This window comes from Hemicordylus capensis, chromosome 5 (assembly GCF_027244095.1).
Source record: "Hemicordylus capensis ecotype Gifberg chromosome 5, rHemCap1.1.pri, whole genome shotgun sequence".
In the NCBI taxonomy this organism is placed as follows: domain Eukaryota; kingdom Metazoa; phylum Chordata; class Lepidosauria; order Squamata; family Cordylidae; genus Hemicordylus; species Hemicordylus capensis.
In genome coordinates this window covers 208,537,046-208,564,823 of record NC_069661.1, presented here as the reverse complement: position 1 = coordinate 208,564,823, position 27,778 = coordinate 208,537,046, and the positions used below count along the sequence as shown (strand labels likewise).

Sequence of the window (27,778 nt, the reverse complement as noted above, 5' to 3'; positions counted from 1 at the left end):
AGGGGAAATGTCTAGATTTAAAAAGCTACCCAGATCTCAAAAGACCAGTCTTCTCTGGTTTTCTAGGAGGAGCCAGAATCTTCTGTAGGTCATAAACAGAGGGAGGGGGAGGGAGAACAAAAGAGAGGAGAGCTGGTCTTGTGGTAGCAAGCAGTGTTCCCTGTAACAGGGATTCCCATATTTTGTTGACTGCAATTCCCAGAATTCTCGTCCTGAGGCTATTGCAGCTGGGGATTCCGGGAGCTGTAGTCTTCAACATCTGGAATTCCCTGTTACAGGGAACACTGGTAGTAAGCATTGATTGCCCCCTTGCTAAGTAGGGCTTGCCCTGGTTTGCATTTGGACATGTGAGCACTAAGATATTCCTCTTAGGGGATGGGGCTGCTCTGGGAAGAGCACCTGCATGCTTGCATGCAGAATGTTCCAAGTTCCTACCCTGGCATCTCCAAGATAGGGCTGAGAGAGATTCCTGCCTGCAACCTTTGGAGAAGCCACTGCCAGTCTGTGTAGACAGTACCGAGCTAGATGGCCAATGGTCTGACTTGGTATAAGGCAGCTTCCTATGTTCCTAAAACTTTATTTTGTAACCCTTTTTATATATTGGGAGCTATCCTGGTGATTACATACTCCTTCTGTAACTGGGGATTGCATGTTCCTGCTTATTTCAAGAATCAAATGGGCATGATAAATAATAAGCAAAAGGACAGAGCTGCATCCTTATGGTCTGTGTTACACCATTGTATGCAGCTTCTTTGTCCTCTAGAACTGCTTGCTTCCATACCCATTCACAGATGGGCTGCAGAATTAGTAGGGCTGTGTAGCCTTTCAGTAGCGTGCTTCCTTATAATACCATAACATTTTCTTACACCGTGTTATTCAACCTGGTAAAAGCGATTATCAGAGAAAGTGACAAGGTCTGAACTGGCACAGACCACAGGTGTGATTCAATGACATGGTTTCTATAAGGACTACAAAATGTGCCCTGATGTAGTATGCTGACAACTTTATGATATTCCACAGGAGTATGACTTTATGTTGTCTGTTTGACTAATGCTAGGGGCTTCTTTGAAAGAACAGACATTTCAGAGACTGTGGACTCCTCTGTTTGTTCAGGATATAAACACTTCCCCATGCCCTGAATAGTTACATATTATAAGCTGATCAATAAAATGGTGGGGGCTGGGGGGGTTCTTAGCTTCAAAGAAATGTGTGCGAATTGTTCACTGCAGTGTAAGATAAGAGATCAATATAATGTCCTTGTTCAGTGTGGTATTCCTGGAGGGGGCTGAGGGGTGCATCATAGTAGGTAGATGGACTTAACCTCAGCTGGTATGGGTTTTGCATCCATAAACATGAATACACTCTTCTGTAGCTTATATTGTGTTAGATTTAAATCTAAATGAATCTAAAGTATCCACATGATTTATAGTTGTTTTTTTAATAGAAGTGACAATACAATGAAGCAGCTTTATGAATGCACACAACAAATATACATGCACCTATCATCTCTCTCTTTAAAATAACACATAAAGCGTTCTCATCGATTAAGCCAGTGGAAAACGCCCCTGAAGAAGGAACAGTGATTGAGAATTATGGTGGATCATCTCCAGATGTCCTTAGTGCAGCTTCAGAAAGTGCTCAAGATACTGTTGAAGAAATGGTAATGCTTCCCAAATGAGGAGGACATGTTTATACATTTCTAGGTGGAGTTGGTGGACAAATGTATGTTTGGAAAGGCTGAGGTTACTCTGCAAAATAGTAGAATAGTGGGGAATCGATGAACGGAAGAGTGGCATGGTCTTAAATGAGAATGGTGCTAGAAAGAGTAGGAAGGAAAGCTGCTATGATAACTTTTTAAAGTGATTTTTGCCATTGAAGAAAGCCTATAGGTTGAATAGCAATGGTACCTTGTGTGTTGAATCTGTGACTGTCTGCTGTTTTTATAAATACAAATTGCCTTAGAGCAGGAAAGGTTCATTGCTGTATGATTCCACACACACCCCACCCCCAGTGTGTACATAATATTGGGCACCTGAACTAGCAACTTCCTCCATGAAAGGGGAAACAATCTTATCAAGTACAAACTTCTTTTGCATGGACCCCATTAATTTGAATAGCGTTTATGTTATTATAGAACTTTGGTAGATTGTCACCAAAATAGGAGTGTGCATGGAACCGGTCCGGAGCCATGTAAGAGGCCTCTGGACTGGTTCAGAATTCGGCTGGGGGGGGGGGGAGTGTGCCTTTAAGGGTGGGGGGGTAGTACTTATCCCTCCCGCCGCTTTCCCCCCTCCAGCGCTTGACTTATTAGCAAAGTTTGGGGGGCAGCAGAGTTCCTCCCTGCCCCCATTGTTGTCTTGAAGAAGAAGTTGGCGCCATGCATGTGCCCGTCGCAGCGCGTGCCCGTTGCCGCCGCCGCTGTGTGCGCACCGCATACATCACATGCAATGTGTGATGTATGCGGCACGCGGGGCGGCGGGCACACGCACCGTGACGGGCACATGCGTGGCGCCAACTTCTCCTTCTTCAAGACAACGATGGGGGCAGGGGCGGCAGGGAGGAACTCTGCTGCCCCCAAAACTTTGCTAATAAGTCAAGCGCTGGAGGGGGGAAAGCGGCGGACTGCGCCTCTGTGGTTCCGTGCATACCTCTACACCAAAATAGAACTCTATGGGATGCTTCCACAATTTTATTGCTTATTTATATGCTGGATTTGATGAAAAAGATAGATGTGGGTGTCATATTGAATAGACCTTGCTCCTGACTGATGGATAATCTCTTCAAGAAGCTTCATATGGGCATTTAATAATACTGGTGACAAAATGGAACCAAGTGGGACCCCACTGGGCAAATCCCATGACACTGAGGAGAACTGAGTCATATTTGCCCTGAGTATACCCTGATAGGTAGGAACAGAACCACTGTAAAGCAGTGCTTTGTGCCCCCTTTCACCGAAATATCTCGGGAGTATCTGGTGATCCACAGTGTCAAAAGTACAGAGAGAGTAAACCAAACTGATAGGATGGCACTCCATCTGTTGATCACCAGAGGTTTGTCCATCAAAGCTACAAAAGCTGATTTTATTCCAAAGGAAGATCAAAAACTGAAAAGATTCAGAAAATCGGTCTTCTCCAGAAATATTGAGGCTATTCACACGTGTGTGCAAAACTGGGCTAAGGGAGTCCGGTTTTGCACTCATATGTGAACTGCTGGGATTGGGCCTGATCCCATCGGCACCACGGCAGCAAACCCACCTATAGAGCCACCCTTGAAAACAGGGTTAGGAGAGCAAGCGCTCTCCTAACGCAGTTTCCTTGATCATGTGTCAGCCACGGCTGCAGGCTCGGGGAGGAGGAATCCCCATAATGCACTGCACACGTGTGGTGCATTATTGGAGCTCGGGGGCGGGGGGTGATGCACGGCGGCGCATCTTGGCACCCCGGCCCTCAGAGCTACCAGCAGCCGCCAGTGCTTGTCTGGACGGGCAATTGTCTGCAGGGAGGTAAGTGCTTTCAGCCTTCCTCTCTGCTCATGAGAAAGGGCTCACCTGGAACTAATTGAGTAGTTGTCATTCACTAAGTTACTGTGCCTATTCAGCCATTGGGATCCAGGGAGGATTTCTTCAGAAGTGATCAAATAATTGCATCTTTAAGAACACGTGGCACCAGGCCCCCTCCCTAAAGGGGGAATTAACAGTTGGGACTCCTGCTGGAGCCAGCTGCTCTGAACAGGATTTGATCAGCTGAGGAGGAGAAGGATCAAGAGCAGAAACAGTGAAATAGAACTGTCCAAGTATCCTGTCAGCATTATAAAGTAAAACTTGAAAGTTCATCCAAGCATCTATGAGAAATGGATGTCTCCAATACCTTTAACGTATGCTGCAATGATCTCCAAGTTAGAGCAAACATAAGTGCTTTTACACACAGTGCATAGCAAGAGCATCTCAGTGGGCTACAAAATCTGTTAATGTAACTTTTCTGAGGTGCCTTCTTCAGTTTTGTCTTCAAGGCATTTTGTTGACTTTGTATAATATTATCAGAGTTTGCGGGGGAAGGGGAATAGGAGCAAAATCTTAGCCTTTCCAGGTTAATTACTGATTGTATTTTAATTTGTTGATAGATGTCTGTCGTGGTTTTTAAAATATTTGGTGTTAATGGTGAAATTGACATCAAAGGTGAAGACACAGAAGTGTGCCTTCAGGTGAATCGAGTCGTACCAAATCAATTAGGCAACATCAGTGTCCGGCATTACCTTTCCAACCGAACAGCAGGTAAGAATTAATTCCATATAAAATGTTGCTAGTGGTGTTTTCACACTAGAGGAACTGTCTCTGCTTGTTAATGGATTATGAAAATAGGTCACTGCTCTGAATGATTAAGGCTTTTAAAGGCACCATAACAGCTTACGTGGAGTGTCCTTGCGATTAGGTGCATGTATCTTTCTGGAACCATGATACAGAAAAGCCATAATTTTTCCTCAGGCTTCTCGTACCACAATAAATAAGCGGTATTATTAAGCTGTCTATCATGTTCTTCCATTCACATGGACAGAATTTCTATTTTACAAATGATTGTATAGATTGTTGCTGATTCAAAACATCTAGTGTATATCTACATGTAAATAAATACAGTGGATTTGTAAAATTAGTGCTGGGATGCAAGAGGTCTTGTGTCTGTATTTTAAACCTTCAAGGCCTCATGGACTTTCTTTAGTGAATGTGAGGTACGTGTGCATCCCAACATACAAAACAATGATTTTGGAAGCAGTTTCCATATCTTCATTAGATTTTTAAAACAAGTTAAATTAATGTAAAAACTCTGTAGTGTGGCCCTGACACAACTTTCTGGGGAGCTGTGTGTGTGTGTGTGTGTGTGTGTGTGTGTGTGTGTGTGTGTGCACGCACACGCGTGTGTGCGCGTGCGCACACGTTACAACTGGATTGGAAGATAGGTTAAGTGTGGGTGCTTTTAAATGTCCTTAAAATGGTTGACCTGATTAGGTACTGTGTTTATAACAGGTTCGGATCCTAAATCTGTGATAGGGTCAGTAAAGTCAACTCCTGAAATACAACTGAGATGGGAAAGTGGACCCAGTGCTGCAATACATTCGGTGTTATCTGAAAAAAATGGGTTTCTGCAATGTCATGTGGAAGATTTGAGTGCTGATTTCCTAACTTCTTCACTCATGAACATTCAGCGTTTCTTGGAAGATGAAATGATTTCAGAAGTGATGCCTATGAAGATAAAAGTTTCTAATACAAGGATCAACTTAAAAGTATGTCATTTGGAAGCAAGTTTGGTGTTAGTTCAGAGCATATAAAATTTGTGTACTATTATATTGGTAGGTTGGATGTGCTCCAACCTACCAATATAAAGGAAAGGTAGTGAGAGAAATTAAACTTCAGGATCACAGACATATGTGATACAGGCCTGGGGCATCCATGAAACCACATTCTGAAAACTTATTTCAGTAATTTGTGTTAATTTGTACACAAGAGGAAGAATACTCTGTTGCTTATAGAAAATATTTCAGAATTGATGTGGGAAATGCAGTCTCTCGACAGTAGAAGTATGACTCAGGCAGGATATTAGGGGTTTGTGCCATCAGTGAGAAGTACACACATTTGTTGCATAATAATATGTTGTTATTGCTGTCCTGAGAGCATTTATATGGAGAGGTTGCATATGAACTCGGTTGCGGGTGGAGGGACTTGATATACAGTAGTGTGAAAAGGTCAAAAGAAGCATCTAGGAATTAATATTGTCCCTTCCTGGTCAAGGTAGGCTGTGCAAGAATGTTTTTAGGACCTAAAGCACATCATAGAATTGGGAACCTGAACTTTACTGCTTACGTTTTCAACCAGATATGTGATTAATGGCAAAGAATGTTGGGACATGCTGCCCAATCCTATTCATGTTTACTTAGAAGTAAGTCCTACTGTGTTCAATTGGCTTACTCCCAAGTAAGTGCTTATAGGATTTCTGCTTTTTTATTCACTCCGTGGTAAGGATAATTGTATAGAAGTAGGGAAGCTATTTAAAAAGAGTGTTTTATCTTGGGTGTAACTCACCTTTTCAATCATTTGGAACCTAGCCTTCACAACCTGCCTTTCTTGGGCTCTGCATAGTGATTGTTTTTCTCACCAGCTCATCCTGGAATAGCAAATCTCCCTCCTCGCTCTTTCTGAAATACTGTGCAGTCTCCCTCTTAGCTTTTTCCTGTGAAATACTTTATTGTATTATATTTAAAGCATCAGTTTCTCCCAAAGCACCAAACAAAAGTGCCATATTTTATTAGTATAGTGAGGGGGCCAAATACCTTCCGGTGGAAGAGCAAACATTTTGTAACTTTAGTCACATTACCAAACCTTTTTTGCTCCTAGCAAATGCTTGTCATGCTTAGGACAACTAAGGCACCCACAAGTAGGGCCCCAGACAATACTTGGCACATACAAGGAGGCATATGAGTAGTCCATGCATGAAGAATGCACACACCCATATATGTCAGTTTGTACACATGTAATACAAACCACTTTTGAACATCTTAGATTTATCTCTCTTTAACGAAACTTTTGATGTAGTTGTTGTTTACCCCATCTGCTGAAGATGTAGCCATAACCAAGATGCATTACTGGAAGATGAATTTGTATGATGCAGTGCAGCTTCTAGGGATATGTACGGAACTGGGCGGCGGTAGCTCAAACAGGTGGGGGTTAGGTCTTTAAGGGCGGGGGAGGGTGCACTTACCCCTACCCCTGCTCCCCCCCCCGCTCCCCCCTTCCAGCGCTGGTGTCCAGTAAAATCTGTCGGGGCGGCTGCGTACCTCACTGTCTCCCCTTTCCCTCTTCGGCCAGAAGTGGCCGGAAGTACCATGTGCGTGCACATGTCACGATTGTGCTCTGCGGCTGTGCCCGTCCGCGGTACTTCTGGCCACTTCTGACTGAAGAGGGGAAGGAATGGCAGGGAGGTACACTGCTGCCCCAACAGATTTTAGTGGACACCAGTGCTGGTGGGGGGAGGGGTAAATGCACCCTCCCCTGCACTTAACCCCACCCCCACTGCTGAACAGGATAGTGTTTGAACATGCTTGGAGGCCCGTAAAAGGGCCTATGAACAAGTTCGTGCACCTCCCTAGTAGCTTCCACACAATAAGCAAGAGAGAAATTCCTAATGCTAAAAGTAGTTCATTGCGTGCATGGAGCTCATCCCAGCATGAAATTAGTAGGGTTACCAACAGTCCTGGATAAGCTGGGATGTCCCATATTTCCGGAGGAAGTGGTTGTTCTGTCTGGGACGCCATTTCCCCCGTATTTTGGCTCTCCTAGCCTGCATGTGCCGCCAGGGAAGCTGCAGGCTGAGCCATGCAGCTGGAGATGCTGTGAGGCAGCCTGCAGGGGCTCCTCCTCTGCTGCCCGGCCAGCTCAGTGAGCCTTGCTCCTGGCTCCCATCAGTGGGCTGCTGCCACGCCAGCCCAGCTGGACCAGGAGGAGCACATGTGGCTCGGCCGGTTGGCTAGCGAGCCAGGAAACTGCATGCCCTTGGAGAGCTCAGATGTGCTCACTGCTGCCGCCACCGCCAGCACTGCAGTAGGGGGACTGCCGGAACCATGCTATGTTCGCACTTCTCCCCCAGTGGGTTGGTGTCATCTACCTAGCTAAAGCCTTCCTCCCTGGCAGCATCATGTTGAGCCCCTCTCCCCCACGCGCAGCAGCTCCCTCCTCTCAGCGCTGCACCCTCTACTTCCATGGGAGCTCCAAGGAACAACCCCGCCTTGCCACCTCTCAGAGCCTCCAGGCTTGGATTGGATACACCTCAATGCCACTTCATGGAGAAGAAGGGAGAGGGGAAAGACAAGGGAAGAGAGAATGCCATTGCATTGTACTGCCTCGTGTATAAGGTGTGTGTATAAAGAATGGACAAGGGAGAGCTCATTGATGGCCCCACCCTGAGACGCACTTGCGTCCTGAATTTGGGCAACAAAATGTTGGCAACCCTATGGAGAAGTGACATGGAATCATGCATGGAGCTTTGGAGCTAGGCTGATACTTAAAAATCTGTTGCTCTTATCTTCTAGGATGACAGCCCACGTGACAGTCTTACTGCTTCTGAATCAGCCCCAATAGCACTCTCTATTGATCTCCTTATGATAGAGAGGAAAGATGATGGTTCTTTTTGCATCAGAGGTATGCCTTTCTGTTTCTCCACTAAAGTCTTTACAGAAAAATCAGGTTGCAAGAGAAGGAAGGTCATCTAGTTCCCCTACTGTAAACAGGTGATAGTGTGTCTGTAAGTTCATCCAGTGTGTGATTTTACTTTAGACTTTCAGCTAAATAAGAAAAAAGAAATACAAGATGCTCAACAGGATATTTAACCATGGAGTATGCTAAAATTTAAGTATAGCAAAGAAATGACAGAATGGTCTTCACAATTAGTGTTTAATCTTGAACATGATGAAACCATTAAAACCCAGTAGTCTCATCACCTATCTAATAATTCCTTAACATGAATTCTTAAAACAGATAAATTAGTATGTTAATTCATGCATTGAAACTGTAGTCTGTATAATACATAATCTTATAGATACTGAGAAAATACATATCAACTGGAGGAAGAAATGGTTAACATAGAAACCAGAGAGGTCTCGCCCTCCTCCGCCCATGTCATAGGAACATAGGAAGCTGCCATATACTGAGTCAGACCATTGGTCTGTCTAGCTTAGTATTGTCTTCACAGAGTGGCAGCGGCTTCTCCAAGGTTGCAGGTAGGAATCTCTCTAAGCCCTATCTTGGAGAAGCCAGGGAGGGAACTTGAAACCTTCTGCTCTTCCCAGAGCAGCTCCATCCACTGAGGGGAATATCTTCCAGTGCTGACACTTCTAGTCTCCCATTCATATGCAACCAGGGCAGACCCTGCTTAGCTAAGGGGACAAGTCATGCTTATTACCACAAGACCAGCTCTCCTCCAATAACTATGTCTTTCATTAACTATAATAGGAGGAGATAATTTTTCTTTTTTTCAAAAAAATAAATTTTGAAAATCAGAACATATTTCAGTAAACCAGCTCAGAATTCATTGGAAATCAAACAGAAAATCACTTCCTTAGAGTTTTCTTTTTATTGCTACCTCATTCCCCAGTTCACATTGTTGAACACATTAAATAAATAGAACAAAATTTTGTTAATAAGCGTTCTCCTCATTCTATGCATATTGAATCACCACATTAATCTATAATATTCCATGAATGATGGTCATCTCCAGTAAAAGAAATGCATGTGGTTTCATTGGTCACCAGTCAGAACTTTCTAGCTATATTTAAGTCGTCTTTAGGGCATCTGTCTGCTGTTAGGGCCATTCTTTTTGTAGGTATGACTCCATAAAAGCAACATATCTCATACCCAGTCAGTATGATAACTGAGTGTCCTGTTTAGGGAAGAGTTGTAATCCTGTAAGTACAAACTGCACAATTCAAGTTAAGCACTTTTAACTCTCTTCAAGTGAAATAACTGGGATTTAAGCATAGGGGTGTGCACGGAACCGCGGAACTGCGGTCTGGCACTGGGCTGGGGGTTCCTTACTTACCCTCCCACCGCTTTCCCCCTCCGGCGCCCATAGTTCTTTTAATAATTGGGGCGGCAGGATACCTCCCTGTCGCCCCTTGTTACATTTTGCTGCTGCCACTGCTGTTGGCTACGCTCCCAAAGGCTTCAATAATCCTGTAGCACATGCGCATGTGCATGTCGCACGCTTCACGTCTCTGTGGCGTGTGTGTGCGTGTATGTCGTGGAGACGTGAAGCGCGCGCGATGTGCGCGTGCGCTGCAGGCTTAGTGAAGCCTTTGGGAGCGTAGCCAACAGCAGCGGCAGCAGCAAAATGTAACAAGGGGCGACAGCGAGGTATCCTGCCACCCCAATTATTAAAAGAACTACGGGCGCCAGAGGGGGAAAGCGGTGGGAGGAGTAAGCCCTCCCCCCACTCTTAAAGGAAACCCCCACCCACCCCGAATCATCCGAACCGCCCATGTTCGGACTGGTCTGGAGGCCTTTAGAATGGCCTCCGGAACAGTCTGGGATCATCTCTATTTAAGCACATGCTTAGAGATATTATGTTTAGGGATGTTAAGTATTCAACTCAATGGGATATAATTGTGATCAATTCTGACTGCATTGAACACTGACATTTGGGGAAAGTGAAGAGGAAACATTATGATAAACAAGCATTGTTCTCAGTTCAGAAGATATTGACAATTTCATTTAAAACTATAAAGTTGATAATGTAGCAGATTTGTTTCAAAAGGTAACAATGACGTCTTGGGATCGTAATTCTGTTTTAACTAAGCTAAGTTTCAGAACATGTCTCAGGTGGTCATTTGTAAGACTAGGGCCATGATCGGTTATCAGACAACTTATATTTTTGGACCCTGTCTGGCTCAAAATCTAATGAGGTGCTGTAATTTAAGTATCAGAGAGCTAGAACGTAGTGACTAGTATGAGATTCTCAATACTCTGTGGGTGAGTGTGACATGTGAAGCCATCTTTCTTCCTCTAAGTCTCTAGAACAATCTAGCACCCGAGCACTGTAGCATGAGTGTTATTGGATAATTTAATCCTCCAAAAGAGCATCCACATGAAACCATACCCCCCACATCTTCATTTCGTTTCAGCAGTCAGAGAGCTTAACTTAAAATACCATTATAGAACCAGATTGTATGTGTTTAATGGTCAGCATGTAACCCTTAAGCCTTAACAGACCTAGCTAAAAAGTTCTATTGCACTATAGTGGGCATAGGACTATGCCTGTATATGAATGTATTTGGATATTTTAAATAACCACAAATACAGATGGCTAATTCCCTTTTCCATTATTTTTCTTGGTACTCCTTTTTTGTGGATAGATTTCTTATGATGCAAAATATCAGACTTGAAGACTATGGTATAACTATATGCAGAAACTAATAACTCTTGCTACGAAGACTTTCCTTGCCCAGTGTTGTGCAACTTCTAACACATAGTTAGAACTGATAAGCAGGAATAGAAATTTCTCCATGTGTTTGCATCTTTTTACGTTTACCATTTTTGCCTTTCAACTGCTATCTCATCTGTTTAATATCTCTTTATTATCTGGGTGTGGTGCAATTTGTTAAAGTATTTAGATCAGTTGTCTGGATGTAATGAACATTTTAATTGTTATTTATATACCGCTTTTCAACCAAAAAAAAAGTTATCAAAGGTTTACATAGCAATTACTTTTCTAATTGATAACAGATAACATAACACTTAGTAATGATGTATCAAAAGCTAAAACAAGTAATGATACAGGGGATCAAGCTGCTGAAATTGGTGCGCACAAAAACCAGACTTGTGTATCAAAGGCCACCCAAACATCTCCAGAAATCAGCAGGTCTTCTAAAGCTTTTAGGACTTCTTCAGTCAAAGAACAGGTAATCATATATCTATTATTTATGCTTGTTTTTGAAGAGATGCCTTATAATGGCAGTTAATCAAAACGATTGCTTCAGATTTTAAGACAGTGCAAATCTCTTTGGGGGTTATCAGAAGCAGCTGCTTGTCACTGTTAACTTGGATCACATCGGCCTTGTTTCCCTTGAAGATGTTGAAAAAGTACCAGGGATTATAAAGGCCACTGCATGCTGTTTAGCTTCGCTATCATGATTGACGAAGGGCAACAGAGGGGAACTTAGCCTCCTGGCAGAGGTTATGAATGCCTCATTCAGAGAAGGTTGGGTCTTGTCTGTTAAAGGAGATTATTGGTGACCTGCCTATTTATGAAGGAAGCTGTCTCTTATATAGGGGTAGTCCAGCTATCTTTGTCTCTAATATTCGCTTTTTAGGAGAGATAATAAATGGCAGAGTAATTGTAGATGCATTTGATTGAGGCGTCTTTCCTCAATCCATTTTGGTCAAGGTTCTGATCTCATTATAGAACAGAGATGTCTTTATCCCTGGTGGATGATCACTGTCTAGATGCTGAGAGGAAGAATTCTTCCTGCTGATTCCTTTGGACCTCTTAGCAGCTGTTGATGTTACCATGGCTTGAACAGTGATTGTGGCCGATTCTTGAGTGGTTCTGCTCTTGTTTAACAGACTGAACCCAGTCAGTTCAACACATCTGCTGTACCATGTGACTCCAATGAAAAGGAAAAATAGAGCTTGATGTTATCAACATGCTGATGACACTATAACAGGCCTGCTAAACCTAGGCCTCCCCAGCTGTGTTTGGACTAAAATTCGCATAATCCCCAGACACAGTGGCCAATAGCCAGGAATTATGGGATTTGTGGGCCAATATCTGCAGGAGGACCAAAGTTGAACAGACCTGCACTATAACTAAATTCCTGGATTGGTCAGCGGTTTTTTGTAATATTCAATAGTATGGGCCCTGAGGAATTCTACTGCATAAATGCCAAGGAGCACATCACCACTGGAGCCTGCCTTCCAGGTAGGAGTAGTAATACCAGAATGTGATGTCCCCAGTCTGAAAGGATTCTGTGGCCAATAGTATTGAAAACCACAACAAAATCCAGAATTATTAACTGAGCTGCATATTTTCCCCCATCTCTCACTCACTCCGGGGAGACCTGGGCTGTTTCTTTGCCAAATCTGTACAAGAAGCAAGATGAAATTATCAAAGAATTGGTTTTTATGTATGGGTGTTTTTGTTTAATCTCTATTGTAAGCTACATTGAAATATGGAGAAGTAGGATATAAATGTATGTTAACTAAGACTAGGTCTTGGGAAACCTAGGCGCATACCCCCACTCATCTATGAAACTCACTGGGTGACCTTGAGTCAGTCACTCAGTCTCTGCCTATCCTACCTTACAGAGTTATGAGGGGGACAAGGAAAGGGACCATATACATTGTTTTGAGTTCTTTGGAAAAACAGGATTTTTTAAAGTAATATGACTTCTTACTGAACAAAGCTGTGTTCTCATATGAAGAGAACCAAAGGACAGTTGTTATATTGGATACCATTGGTCTTAGTGGGAAACAAAGCTTAGTAGGTAATGGATTTAAGTATCTGGAAGGGTACAGAGCGCCCACTTTCAATCAGGGTATCTTATATTCAGCTAGTTCTCACAATCAGGCAGTGACCATCTGCTGCAAGCAATCCTGGTTGGTGCAAGTGGCCAACATCAGTAATTTGGGATTTTATGTAGGGTGGAGGAGGTCTGCTGCCCACACCACCCAACCTGGATTGTTTATGGCAAACAATCACTTACCAATCCTCCGCCCAACATTACCCCTACCCATACAATCTACTCTCTGTAGTGATCCATGGTCACTACAAAAGACAACTGGGTTTTCTGCCCTTGTGCAGGAGCCCCATGGAAGAATTTGTAGCTCCATATAGGTGCTCATTGGCCCTTCAAGGCATAGTGATATTGGAGCCTATAAAGCCGGCTGTAGAGCACCTCCCTCCTCAGTTTCTTCTCGTCTGCTGCTTGTGCTGCCTTGTGAAGGCTCCGCTCCTGTCCCTTCATTCCTGTGAGAAAGTGAATATTATTTGGACCTTTTCCTTGGTTTTGACTTGGACTGTTTTTCTGACAACTCTTTATCTAACTCTCTGTGCTTTGACCTGGACTGTGTGTTTGACTGTTTTCCTGTCTCTTGGATTTACTGCTCTATTTGGATTGTTTTACCTCAGACTGTTTTTTGACTGCTCTCTGGACTGTGTTTCTGGACTTGGCAATTTATCTCTGCTTAGACTGATCTTGGATAGTTTTTTTTGACTTAGCTATGTCTACTCCTAAAAGTATTAAAAGGTGTGCAACCTTCAGGGGCCCTATGACCTTCTCTGACATCCATGCTGACTGCCTAATATGTTTGGAGGATAGTCATAATACCAGTACCTGTAAGGTCTGTCATTTAAGAAAAAGGCCTGTTTAAGCAGGGAATTACAACTGAAGGCCTCTTTGTATGAAAATATTCTCCATCCGGGGACCCCAAGGCTGAGCCCCCCACCGCCACCAAAATCGGCGCCATCTAGCCTCTTGGTGCCGTTGGCTTCCACTGCAGTGCTGACCCCGTTGACGTCCATTGCATCTTCAAGTGTGGGTTTTAAGAAGCCCTTGGAGAGAGGCTGTAAGCATGCTTGGAAACATAAGCATGACCAACACCACTCATCTATGGAAGAAGCATGAGAAGCATGCTTTGTCCTCGACACAAAGCTTCAAGCCTGAGGCACTCACTCTCACTAGTGTCGATGGCTTCGGCCCCAATGTTAGTGGTGCCCATGGCACCATTGATGCCACAGGCACAGACCTCTCTCGACACCGAGTCAACTGCTCTTCATCTCTCACCTGTGTGTTGTTCAGCACCGCCTTTGCCCATTGTCATCTCCCATGAGTTGATTCTTGCCTGGTCTCCTCTCCGCCTTGCACTGTTGCAGCCTGCTATACCTTCTTTGGACTCTCTGGTGCTGGCAAACCTACTTTGACAAGAACTGGAGCGCCTACTTGGCTCTGCAAATTCAACGCCCTCAGGCTCTACTTTCAAGGGTTTCACTTTATCCCAAGGTCTTGACACTGATGAACCCAGCTCACCTCTGCCTATTCCCAAAACTGCTACAAGTAGCCCTTCCACCTTGACGCCAGTTTGCCCATTGGCTGTACCCTGGAAGGAACACTTCAACTTTTCTGCCTCCGATGTCCCAAGGGACCCTCTGGACTATAGCAGCTCCCCAGGGGCCCTTGACCCCCTGCATTTGAGGGCAAAGGAATGTTTCCATTCGTGCTCCCTTTACAGCTCCCTGCCATTGCCATATGACTTCCAAGAATATAGGATGTGGAAATCAATTTGTGTCTGGGGGATTCTTCCAGCACCTTTTACTCTCGATCCGGCTGATCTTTTTAAATGCCTTGCCACACTGGCTGCCCTTTCAAGGCCTGCTACACCAATGCCCAGGGCTCCACTGCCTATGCCTGTGCTGCCAGGATTGCCTGTACATGAGCTCCCATCTGTGTCTGTGCCAGGTCCAGCAGCAACTATGATACTGTCTGTGCCTGCCCAGCCTGTTCTTCCTGTGGGGCCCCGTCCCAGGATTCCATTACCTGAGGATCCTGATACTGATGGGGAGTTTTCTTATGTGTCTGACCCTGACTCTGAGGTCTCGGAGGCTCCACTGGGCACTTCACTAGATGATAATGTGGGAAACCAACCATCTAATTCTCCGACGGAGGAGATTAAATCCTACCAGGTGCAAATACAGGAGATGGCAAGGGCTTTAGGCCTGGAGGTACCCACTCCTGAGGATACATCCTGTACTCCTCCCCCCATGCAGCCACTGGTTGAGCCTTGGAGTCTCTCTCCTGTGCTGTCCATGCTTACAGAGGCCCCCTTTGGACCCCTCTTGTCGGCCTCGGTGAAACTGTTGTGCCTAAAGACTGCCTTCCTTGTGGCCATCACGTCTGTAAGATGTGTAAGTGAGCTCACAGCTCTAAGGGCTGATTCCCCATATACTAAATTTTACCCAGACAAGGTGGTCCTGTGTTCAGATCCTGCCTTTCATTCAAAAATTGTTTCGGTCTTTCATATCAGATCAGGACATTGTGTCGCCTACGTTCTTCTGTGGCCCATCTACACTTCTTGAGCATTCTATGCACACCCTAGATGTCTGCAGGTGTCTCCCTTATTTCCTTGATCGTGCAAAGGCATTCAGGTGTTCTAACAAACTTTTTATCTTCTATGCAGGAGCTAGTAAAGGTATCACCATTTCTAGACAAAGATTGTCCAACTGGCTGGTGCAGCTGATTTTCTTTTGTTATAAGAAGCAAGGTGTTCAGCTGCCCTCTAAAATTTGGGCACATTTTACTAGGTCCATGGCTACCTCAGCTGCCCACATGTCTGGCATCAGTATGAAGGACATTTGCACGGCTGCCACCTGGTCCTTGGACCTGCCCTTCGTCCTTCACTACTCTGTGAATTTGCATTTTGAGGCCAATTTTGGTTGGGCAGTTTTAAAGAAAGTACTGTAACCGTTAGCACCCACCTCCTCTTTATAGGAGCTAGTCACTCATCCTGATGTGAGGGACCATGGAGCCCTACAGAGGTAAACAGGTTGCTTACTTGTAACTCATTGTCTCTGTGGGGATTCATGGTCACTCACAACACCCACCCGGCCATCGCCTCTGCTAGCTTGGTATGAACTATTTACATACCGAGGCTGCTGTGGCTTGTCTGCTATCTTCTCTATCAATGTTGTCAGTCCCTTTGCAGTGACCAATTCAGGAACCGAAGAGGGAGGCGCTCTACAGCCAGCTTTGTAGGCTCCTACAAAGACTACACCTTAAAGGGCTGGAAAGTGCCTATATGGAGTTATAGATTCTTCTGCGGGCCTCCTGCACAGGCGCAGAAGACCCAGTTGTGAGTTACCATGGATCCCCACAGAAGACATAAGTTACAGGTAAGTAACCTGTGTTTATTGGGAGTGTGCATGGCTCCTGAATCTTGGCTGCAGTCGTCTCCTCCTGACTTCTGACTGTGAGAACCTGTCCACAGTAGGATAGGGAACAGGTAGTTGGCAGGGATCAAGGTGTCTAAAATAATAGCAATGTTGATGAAGTTAATGAGAACAAGAAATCCATACATTTTAACATTCTAAGCAGTAGAGGAAAGAACTACTTTATATGTGACTTTTAAACAGGGTGGATTTGATTTAAATCAAATCGATTTAAATCACTAGTCAGTAAGACTGGATTCAAATCATGTTGTTTTTTGGTTTTTTTTTTACATAAAGACTCATTCTTGCTGGCATAACCTTAATATTTACAACCAGATGAAAGTTTCATTTTTTGTCCTCTTCTAGATAGAAAAATTGCCCAAAATAATCTTACAGAAACCTCTGGAAGAGCATGACATTGTGAATGGATTAATGGAATTCATTTACCAAAAATTTTAAACATTGCATATATACAACCTCATGCTACATAATTAAAAACTAATCCTTATTTCATGATGAATAACCTTTGGACTAGAATATATCTTAAATAGAAAACTACTTTAGATAGATTTTTCCCCTCAAAAAGCATTTTATTTAAAAAATCTGATTTAAATAAAAAATCAAATTTTTTAATTTAAAAAAACAACAACATTGATTTTTATCCACCCTGCTTTTAAAGGTGTCCTGGGTTACATAAGCACTGAAGTGTGAAAAATGCACCATTTAGAGCATTGATGATACTTTCCGTTGTATAGATTCCTTCACTGTATTTGTAAAATTTAGCACAACTTATGTTTTTCCTTGTCTGCTCTTGAGTTCTATATTTTTGTAATTCACTTTTTTCAAAACTAAAAATATCTTTGGCCAAGGTTTAAAAAAAGTATGTAAAGCACTGTGAAAATGAGGACAAACCTTTCAAATAACTGATACAACTTGGTTAAAGTAAACCACATTAGATTTTATACTCTCTCTTTGTTGGTAGAACATTGTTACTTGCAAACTTAATGTTGTCAAAAGGAATATAGCAATTCAGGAATACTAAAATCTCTATTTTCTACTTCATTATTTCAGCTGATTGAAGAAAATGAATGTCTTAAACAGGAATTAGCCAAAGCTAAGATGGCACTTGCTGAAGCTCATTTGGAAAAGGACACGCTCCTTCACCATATAAAAAGGATGAGTACTGAAAATAAACGGTAGCAGATTCCATATATCATACTCGAGCAAGAAGGGATGCATTGTGGACTACTGCTTATGAACAGCAGGAGACTATTTTTTTTTTAATTTTTGGAACCTGAGCCTGGAACAAAATTTCTGTGGAACACACACTTTGGTGAATATCTACAAAGGGATTAGGATTTCAACTGTTTCTCTTTAGCTTGGATTAAGCTGCAGTAATGCAGGGGAAATCAACTTCTATTATACATCTACTAATTTGTTTAATAGGAAATATCCTTCATTTCACAAATATGTAAGGCAATGTTGTCTGGAAACAATTTGTAGAAATAGGAATGTATAATGCAGGAAAAAGATTCTGGCATGAGTAAATGCATAAAATGTATCATATGTCACTGATAGAATATCTTCATTTTTGAAGATAAAAACGTTAGAAGAAAAGGAGATTCAAGGGAGACTACAGTTGGGACATAAAATGGTCTAGCATTGCTACTAAAACCTGATGAAACCAGCCAGACTAGCCCTAAGGTCAGCAGAACAAGCCTGGGGATGAGTACCCCACTTCCTGGCCAAATTGTGTCAGTACTGTGAAGCCATTCATAGCATAGTATGGGAAAGACATGACTGCAGAAAGTGGGGGAAACTCTCTAGCTCTGCAGGAATCCTGCTGATGCTTGCTTCCTTTTTGTCTACTCCCTTTGATGGTTGCACAGTGAAGTTATTAGAGCGTTGTCTGGAAAGCTAAGCAGTTGGATTGTCACCAAGTCTGAGGGACTGACTTGTACAAGATTATTATTAGAGTCGTCTTTGCAATGTTGACCACTGGTAATTTCTAGGCACATTCTTTCACTCATTGAACCTCAGCTGCTTTTAATATGATACCCCATGAAATTTAAATCTGTAGGTGTTCAATTTTTTGTAAAAAGTGTAATCTAAATGTATATTAATGTGCTTGGAAAGAAAAATTTAATAATTGTTAATTGCCCCGTTGAACTTGTGAAATTCCATAAAAAATGTAAAGCTACATTTTAAACCATGGGTTACTTGTAAAAACTTAAATTCTAATTTTCAACTGAGAACTGCAACAAATGTATAAATAAAAGGCATGTACTTGTGCAAGAGGTTTTAAGGACTTCTTAAAATAATGAGCAAAACCAAACAGTTGAGATAAATTTGTTTTGGACAGAAGTATGTATTTGAATAATTTAGCCAATGACTTTTAATTGAAGACATTTTATCTGGTTCTATAATTTTTGTGCCTGCATTGTAGAATATTTTAGGGAAAGAGAGAATCCTGCTACTCCGAATTCTGTGATTGGGGGTTTAGCTGCTTGGGAAACTAAGGGACTGATTTAATTAAAAGTGTGTTTTTCTTCTCTGACCACTCTCATTCTGTAAAGATAGAGTAATTGAAGGCTTGGCATAAAGAAAGGATTAAACCAAACAATCTAGGATGGCTGACTATTGACAGTTTTATCACCAGTCTCATAGGCCTGACTCTGAACAGATTCAGTCTTAATTTTGTGGGCCAGCTTCTCATAGGGCCCTCCCTTTTTTTACTTCATGGATGTCTCCTTCTCCTATCCCCCTGCACCACCACAGTGAAACTGCCTGTCCATTGACCCTTTCCCCTACCATTCATCCACTCCACCCCAGCCATTCCCAAATCCTTTTGTATTTCTCACTGTTGTTTTTACTCCATTTTAATATACATATCAAGAGTAATGTCTGATCAGTGGAAGATCTTGTAAACTTCCTTTCTCCATTAATGGTAGCTGACATTTGATTGATTTGAAAGCTGGCACAAGACAGTGCAGACATAGAATTAGCAGAATATTTGCTAGGACATCTTTTTTGATTGTATATTATCTCTTTTGTACAGTGGCCTGTAATATATAAACCTAATGACAACAAACTGAGCACAGGTTATTCTGGCAGCACAGTATTCTCTTCTTCATTGTAAGAATAGAAACAATTTGACAGTGACCTGACTCTGCTTCTTCATGTCCCTCATATCATAGGGGGCATAGCAGTGGGTATAGTGGAAAGATGACAAAACTGGGCTTTATCTGGTTTTATCTCACTGAGGACCAGAGCTATGATTTTCTGCACTCTGCTGCTATTTTAAAGGGAAAATGAAGTTAATGTTTGGTCATTTCAAAAGCAAAGAATTGCTTTTGTAAATTATAGATGATTTGGTCTCTGATTAAATAGAAAGTTCCCAGTTCTTGCTCAGTGCTGTATAATCTTTAATGAACCTCTCAAATTCTAGGATTACAAATTATATCCTCTGCAGAGTCTCGAGTGTGTTATGGCCTTTTATTTAAATATGCATTATAATTTTAACAAAGAATTGGAAGGCAGTACTAAATTATACTGAAAGCTGACTCTACTCTGTACTCAAGTATGCCAACTACTCAAGTGTTGGCATATTTATTGCTCGTTTTTACTGCCCACCGCCCTGCTCTGATCTTCATTTTAGTTGGTTGCCAAAATCAGTTGGGTACCGTTCTGTCACCTTTAGAAAATGAACTAAATGTAGAGTTCTGCAGTTGCTAGGAGTTTCATTCTACAGTGATTAAAAACAGCATCAAACTAATCTATGTGGGGGGGAAAGGTTAGAATAATGCCAGGCTTGCAAAAAGTGTAAAAATAAAGTACATTTGAATGTTCTGTTTTTAGCAAGAAAGACCAAACAACTAATTTACATTATGTATCTTTCAGTACAGGAAATCCCCAGAGTATTAGAAAGATATTTGGGTTTTTATTATATCACTCCCCGCCCCCTGCTGCCAGAAAAAAATATGTATCTGTTGCTTTTCAGTGCATTCATCCTTAACAGAGGAAGGAAAGTCACATATAAAAAATACTTCTCTTCATATTTTTCAATCTCTTTAAAAGACATGTAGATGTCTTATTTGGTCTATATTTAATTTTAATACAATTAGGATCCCTATACCTATTTGCCTCAGCATAGATGTTTCCATTGCACCTAAAATGATGAGCCTAATAGATGAATTACGTGGCAGAGTTCAAATTTTATTGAAATCTGTGCTTTAACTTTCCCTGTTGATAACCAACTTACTTCTCTCCCCCTTCCAATTCATTGCTCCTCAGATGCTGGTTTGTGATCCAACCTAAGGTGCATTGGTTGTGCACCATCACCACTGATGCCACCACCACCATCTCTCTCCCCCCCCACCTTTTTTTTTAAACTTTAAAGGAGAAGGGCATGCACCGTATCTTTCTCGTTCCCCTTATTGCTGAATAAAATTATTCAAATTTTTTTAGCTTTATCTTATAACTTATCTGTTGCAGTGATCATCTTGTTGGTCTAAACCAAGTATAGTGTTTCCAAATAAGGTCTTATTAGAATAAATAACTGCTTATCTCTAACCAGAAATGTCTAGTGTATTCCAGAACTGCATTTGTCCCCTATTCCCAGCATCATATCAGCAGACTTACTGTATTAGTCATCTGGTGAATAGATATTACAGCTCTCTTCCTATATAATTCCTAGTAGATGAGTCTGCACTAGATAGAAAAAGTCTCAAAGTACATGTTCTTATAGATTTCAAGACAGTGAAATCATCATGCCATTTTTCTGTTTAGATGATATGCCTCCTAGCTTTTCATCAACATATCATCCAGGTTCCAAACAAAATTAAAGACTAATAAAATTGGTCCATGAAAGAAAAGAAACTGTTGCTTCCCCAGTCTGAAAATGTGCCTTTCCGAAATGCTGCATCTAATTTTTCTAAGATATGCTATTCTAACTGAAGAAACAGAAAATCAAATCAAGAAATTAGAGGGAGCACCAGCTCCATCTAGTGAAGAATATGTGAATATTTCTCATTGACCTAGAAACTGAAACAATCTTGCCTCCACAAATTCAGTAGCAGACTACTATAAATTGTCATTGGTGTTTTTTATAATGATTATTTACAATCGAAATTGACCAGATTTGTATCTGTATCACAAGTGCTTCTCCTCTGTGTGTGAACAGTAGCAATAGCAATAGCACTTACATTTATATACTGCTCTATAGCTGGAGCTCTCTAAGCGGTTTACAATGATTTTTTTTTTAGCATATTGCCCCCAACATTCTGGGTACTCAGTAATCAGATATTAACATAAACAGCAAACAAAATTGATTTCAACTTTGCATGTGAAAATGCCTTGCATTGTGACTGTTGGGAAGCAGTAATTATTGCAGAACTCGTACATCTGTCACTTGGTAGCCAGGATTGCCAGAAGCACATTGCATCACAAATGTTTCAGTCCACACACGCCCTTGCAGCATTCCTGGCAATAGTGTTGTTTCAACCTATAAAGAGTGTAGCTCTTGTATAAAGAACCTACCTTCTCTCCTAAGTGTCAATTTTTTTTAAACATATGGGGATCTGGTCCGTGTTATTTCAATGGATGAAATCAGCTGTGAATATGCTTTTTTAAAGAGGAAGTTCAAAGGCATATGGATCTAGCCATAAGGAACTGAAGCCCCCCAAATAAAAGTATCATTTCCTTGGTAATATGACACAAAGCATAGAGACCTGGAATCAACATTGGTTTTTCCTTGAGAGACCTCTTACTGCTTTTCCCTAAAGAGAATTAAAAAATGATAGTAATTAACAAAAGCAGCATAACTTTTCTCCATTTTTTGACTATGCATGCCTGAGAAATATACCCCCAGTACCCCCAGATGTTGAAAACCGTCAACCATGGCTTTATAAATGGTGTTTGTCTACAATCTGGGCAAGTAGTCATACTGGATAAGTAGTAGGTAAGTTCCTCCAGTTTATCTCTCTCACTTACTGCCGATTCTGGACAATCAAGTCTTGGATGGGGAAACAAAACCACACCTTAGGAGAATTGTTAATTGGCAAGTCCTTGGCAAATCTAGGATTTGCTGCTGTGGCCTTGGGAACCTAGAAGGGGAGTTCCATGCTAATGAGCCTAAGGAATTCCTGTTTTTACTTCCATCCAGGTTATGTGGAGAGGAGAGCTGGTCTTGCGATAGCTAGCATGACTTGTCCCCTTAGCTAAGCAGGGTCTGCCCCAGTTGCATATGAATGGGGGACTAGAAGTGTGAGCACTGTAAGATATTCCTCTCAGGGAATGGCAGAAGGTTTCAAGTTCCCTCCCTGGCTTCTCCAAGAGATGGCTGAGAGAGATTCCTGCCTGCCACCTTGGAGAAGCTGCTGCCAGTCTGTGAAGACAATACTGAGCTAGATAGACCAATGGTCTGACTCAGTATATGGCAGCTTCCTATGTTCCTATCTTCCTATGGATGTCAGGAATGGTAATTCTGTGGCTCAGCACATGTATGGACTTTGCTGGTTGGCCTTAGGTTGGAAGAAATCAGCAACTGATGAAAATACCCTGGAAGAAAGCTCCCAAGCAGTCTCCATGGTAGGGGGAACCAGGAACCAGTATGAAGAGCCAAGGCTGAGATATACTGTGGGCAGAAACTTAGAAAGGCATACATCTTTGAAGACGTAATGCTGCCTAATGGCTTCCCATTGCTATGGTTTTTACTCTGATTTCTATACTGCTTTTCATTAAAATAATCCCAAAGCAGTTTACAATATAATTAAAACAATACACAATTAAAATATAAAAAGTACATATTTTAATATATTCAATCTTTTTAAAAGTTTAAACCCCTATATAAAACAGTATCCCACAAAACACAAAGCAGTAGTAAAAACTGTACACTCATAAAAACCTGGGTGAAGAGCCATGTTTATACTTATCAGCTGGGAAAGGTTGGAACTCCCCCTTTGGGGGGGCACATATTTGACCTTTTTAGTTTTAAAGTCTAAAAGTGGGATCTGTAGAAGTCACTCAAAGATTTTCCAAGAAGTTGTATAAAATTGGACCAGGTTTTTGGTCCCAGCTTTGTTTTCTCATGTTAAAGTAACGTAGAAATAATATCAGGTGACTTTTATATCCAAATATTGAAATTGTTCAAAGCATCATAATAGCCCAAATCTTAATTTAGAGCTGAATCATTGTCAGAAGCATCTGATCGTTTGACCTCAAAAATTGAGAGCTATGCTGAATTGCTTCTGAAATACTTCTCATCTGAAGAAATATCTAAAAGTGGTGGTAACCTGTGAAATGAAGCAGGGTGCTTCAACTTCTCTTGCAGTTTCCCAAAGCATCTTAGCCTATTTGACATCAGAGGTTTTGTCAATCATTATAGTGGTGTTGAGATTTCTTGAGATGAAGCTTGAGAGAGGCTTTCTACAGATTAAAAAAGGCAGGAATTTTAAGGGTTTCTTCATAAACAACATACTATAACCATAGGATTATGGATCACTGGCTGAGTCACTAAATTTAAGTGTCAATCAGGGGACAATGTAAAGGGATTTAAGTTCTTATATAACTCCTCTTGTGGCAAGAATTGTCAGCTGCTGTAAGTTCAGCTGTTCCTCTTCCTAGACCACATGTTGACAGAGAGGAGGCAGTGCAATGACCCATTTCGTTCACAATGGAAGAGTTAAAAGGGGTCATAAACAAGAGTTGCTTTGACTTCCAAGTGACTTCTAATATACGGTATCATTCGGGGCGGGGGGGAACCTACTCAAATTCTGAGAAATAGCAAAGTATAGCTATTTTGTTACTTGTATTTGGATTATTTTTAAACTTCTGTATCTTTATCAGATTTGGGTGGGTAGAGGGAGTCAAGTGCAGATGGTAAGACACTTAGAATTTCTTGAACTCTAGAATGAAGCTCATTTTCAAACCCAGACTGGAATAAGTACTTAGCTGAACAAACAGATATCAAACACTCAGTGGAATATATTTAGTAAGTTGGTTGGAAAAGTTGATATCAATCAAAAAGAATGCTAACCAGTAACCACCTACAGAAACATTGGCATTTGGGTGGGGGTGGCAGGTGGGAATGAACAGAGTCTAATGAAAACTTGATTTGCCTTTTTCCGAGAAAAGAACAAAATAGAAGAGGAATATGAATATTTATTCCTCAGCTAGCTACAATAAACAATGCATAATATTTTTTTGAAATCAATTGTACCCTCAGGCTCAGTTCATACATTATCTGTAACATATGGATGGGAGATCATCCCTTCCTTGCCTGAATTTTGAGGGTGGTGTAGGCTACCACCCATCTGCATTTTGAACAGCATGGAGGGCAGGAATGGCTTCCGAGACTAGCTTATTTTTGTTAATTCTTTTGAGTAGGAAAGAAGAGGTGGACCTGCTACCAGCTCAAATAAACTTGCCCTCTTTAGGACCTATGACCTTATTTTTAAAGAAGCCGTTAGTCATTTACCCCAACAGCAGCTACTTTGGCTTAATCAGGCAAGATCAGCTGTTGCTGGGGGAAAAAACATTGACTTCATTTTAAAAGCCATAACTCCTGAGGAAAATGGGTTGATGTGAGACAGCAGCTTCCTCTCCTGCTCTGCTGTTTTTCTCAGGACATAGGGTGGTCATCCTCAACACTGGGTTAACGCCCATCACATCACATCACATCACATGCTCTGAAAGACAGGAACCAATCAAATCTTTCAGTGGGCTAGGTCCTCTTGGGTAGTGGCTGTCACTCAATCTCCAGTTCCAGGACTGTCTGCTCCAGGAGACAATGTTCGTTACGAACTCTGTAGCTCTTTGGAAATTGCGCCAGGCTAGTCTTTTATTCTTTCTCATTTGGATTTTAGACTACTTTATATTCCTTCTCATGCAAGTGTGCAAGGGTGGGAAGGGAGTCTAGAATTTAATTTGCTAAATTTGATAGTTTTTTTAAATATTGGATTGGCAGTTTATTCTTTTAGTATTTATTTTGAGTTGGTTGTTATTTAATAAGGGAGACATGGAAGCGTCTCACTTGGGTCTCTTTCTGAAGGGCCCCTTTCGGAATCCAGAGGCAGAGTACTACTTAAAAAGCCTCTAGTGGGTGCAAAACACTCTCGCTCCATCTCCCCAAGAAGAGCTGTGGAGGCGGGTCCGTCTCTTATTGTGCCATCCTCCACTGTCCTCAGGGACATTCCTCTCACTGCCGAATCTTCTAAGCAAACTAGAAAAGCAGTGAAGAAGTCCAAACATTTAAAGGAAGAAGGAAAGTCTAAGAAACGATGCCCCAAGAAAGCTATTGCAGATGTTCACTTCAGCAAATGGCTTTTCGTACAGGTGGTGTGCAAACAGTACAAGCCCCACCATTTGCCACCTGGCTCTCAAGTTTTTACGGTGCCCATGGGGCCGATGGTCAGTCCGGACACTATATCTGCTTCTCCTGCACTTCCTGTCCATAGCATTCCAGCTGCTTCAGTCATGAATGCCTTCCACATGCATCATGTCAGCAGCTAGTTCTGGCGCGAAAGTAGTTCCTGCCACCGTTTCTACCTCGCGCAGCCACCATTTTGTCAGTTTCATCAGGGTTAGGTGAAGGAACCCCTGGCGCCATGGTGCTAAGGGACGGCGTGAATGACATGGGAGCAGAACAAAAGCCCGGGGATCAGGGAGCACGTTCCTGATGCACCTGGGGCAGGACGAAAGTCTGAGGCGGTGACGATACTTGTTTCTCTGGGTCATGAAGGATAATTAACCATGAGTAACATGGGAGGTAGTATTAAACTCTCTGGGGCAATGAATACTGACAGTCAGTTTTTTCCATCTGATGTAACAACGTGGCTTCAGGACTTTATTGTTAAACAATGTCAGGCTTTAGTTCAGCAGCCTCCAGTGGCGCCTACACCTGGGCCTTCAGGGGTAACACCAGTCCCTGTTGCTATTCCCTCCACATCAATCACTACTGTTATTCCCAATGTGTCACCAGTGAATAGACAAAGAGGGCGGTCAAGGGTGTCATTTTCTTCTTCACTAGATTCCAGCCCAGCCAGGCATGTTTTTCCCCCTTCGGAAAGAGGCAAGTTTTTTAGGAGGTATAGGAGAAACATTCACAAATGGAGAAGGGGCACTAGTTCCTCCCCATCACTGGAGAGAGCATCTCCTCCCCCCCCCTGCAAAAAGCTTCTCGGACTCAACAGGGTTTGACTAGTGTTCTTCTGGTGGGGCCAAGGGAGCCAGTACCTGCTACTATGGTTCCACCTAAACAAGTTTTAAAATGGGCCATTTCCTAAGCCGGTAACTAGCCTTTCTGCATCAGATCCTCGGCGATCATCTGACACGGAGAAAGAGGAAGGTGAACTGTCAGACGACCAAAAGTCAACCTAAGTTACCAAGTTCCTTCCACCTTTTTTCAGTGGCTGAATTTGAAGTTCTGTTAGCCAAAGCCAAAAGAGCCATAAATGATGTGACCTCAGGGGACAGTCCGACATCCACTTCAACATTAGATCAAAATGTGTTTCTGTCCATGGCGATGGCGGCTGCAATGATACTATCTCCTTCCTTATTCAAAAGCGTGATGTTGGCAGAATGGAATTCACCGGTTGCTTCTAAGCTGGCAATGTCATTTCCCCCCAAATTGTTCAACTTACCTTCTGACATTATGTCTCTCCTAGCAGTTCCAACTGTTGATGCTCCTGTGGCCCAGTTGGTGTCAGGAGCATTTATGAACCATGAAGGGGATGAGCAGCTGAAAGTTCCTGAGGAGAAGAAGGCGGATGCCTTGCTGAGAAGGGTGCATGAGGCATCCGCTATGGTTGTTGGGGCAGCAACAACGAATTTTATCTTCACAAGGGCATCCATGTTATGGGCAAAGGAACTGGTACAGTAGATTCCCCCTGAGAATACTAAGTTACGCCAGGGTATGAATAAGCTGACCAAGGCGGCAGCCCTCATGGCTGATTCAAGTTTAGATTGTATGCAGCACACATCTCATGCTATGGCTTCAGGGTTAGCAGTTTGTAGAAGTTTATGGTTAAAAAAATGGAGTGTGGATGCAAAATCAAAGGTTACATTGGCTGCAACACCCCTCCAGGGGACCAAGCTGTTTGGAGACTCCTTAGAACCAGTTTTGGTAGAGATGTGTGATAAGAAGAAAGCCATGCCTTCTGCATACAAGGATGCCCGTAGGTCCTTTCGAGGTGTGTCATCTTCTTCCTTCTCTTCCTTTCAGCCATTTCCATTTAGAAATTATTCAAGACCACCTGGACAGCAGTTCAAAGAAGGCCACTCTGCCCCCTTCAGACAGAATTGGCGTCAGCAGTGGGATTCCA

General features: G+C 42.4%; 1 protein-coding gene across 1 annotated transcript in view; it reads left to right on the top strand.

Moving 5' to 3' along the window:
* BLTP3B (bridge-like lipid transfer protein family member 3B) overlaps nucleotides 1-19,014 on the top strand; it is an 86,284-nt gene extending 67,270 nt beyond the window's left edge. The window contains exons 16-21 of the mRNA XM_053252787.1: nucleotides 1,533-1,660; nucleotides 4,120-4,270; nucleotides 5,018-5,274; nucleotides 8,074-8,182; nucleotides 11,261-11,436; nucleotides 17,529-19,014. Of these exons, the coding sequence (XP_053108762.1) occupies nucleotides 1,533-1,660; nucleotides 4,120-4,270; nucleotides 5,018-5,274; nucleotides 8,074-8,182; nucleotides 11,261-11,436; nucleotides 17,529-17,657 (950 nt within the window). The 3' untranslated portion in view covers nucleotides 17,658-19,014. The remainder of the gene's footprint in view (nucleotides 1-1,532; nucleotides 1,661-4,119; nucleotides 4,271-5,017; nucleotides 5,275-8,073; nucleotides 8,183-11,260; nucleotides 11,437-17,528) is intronic.
* The last annotated feature ends 8,764 nt before the right edge of the window (nucleotides 19,015-27,778 follow it).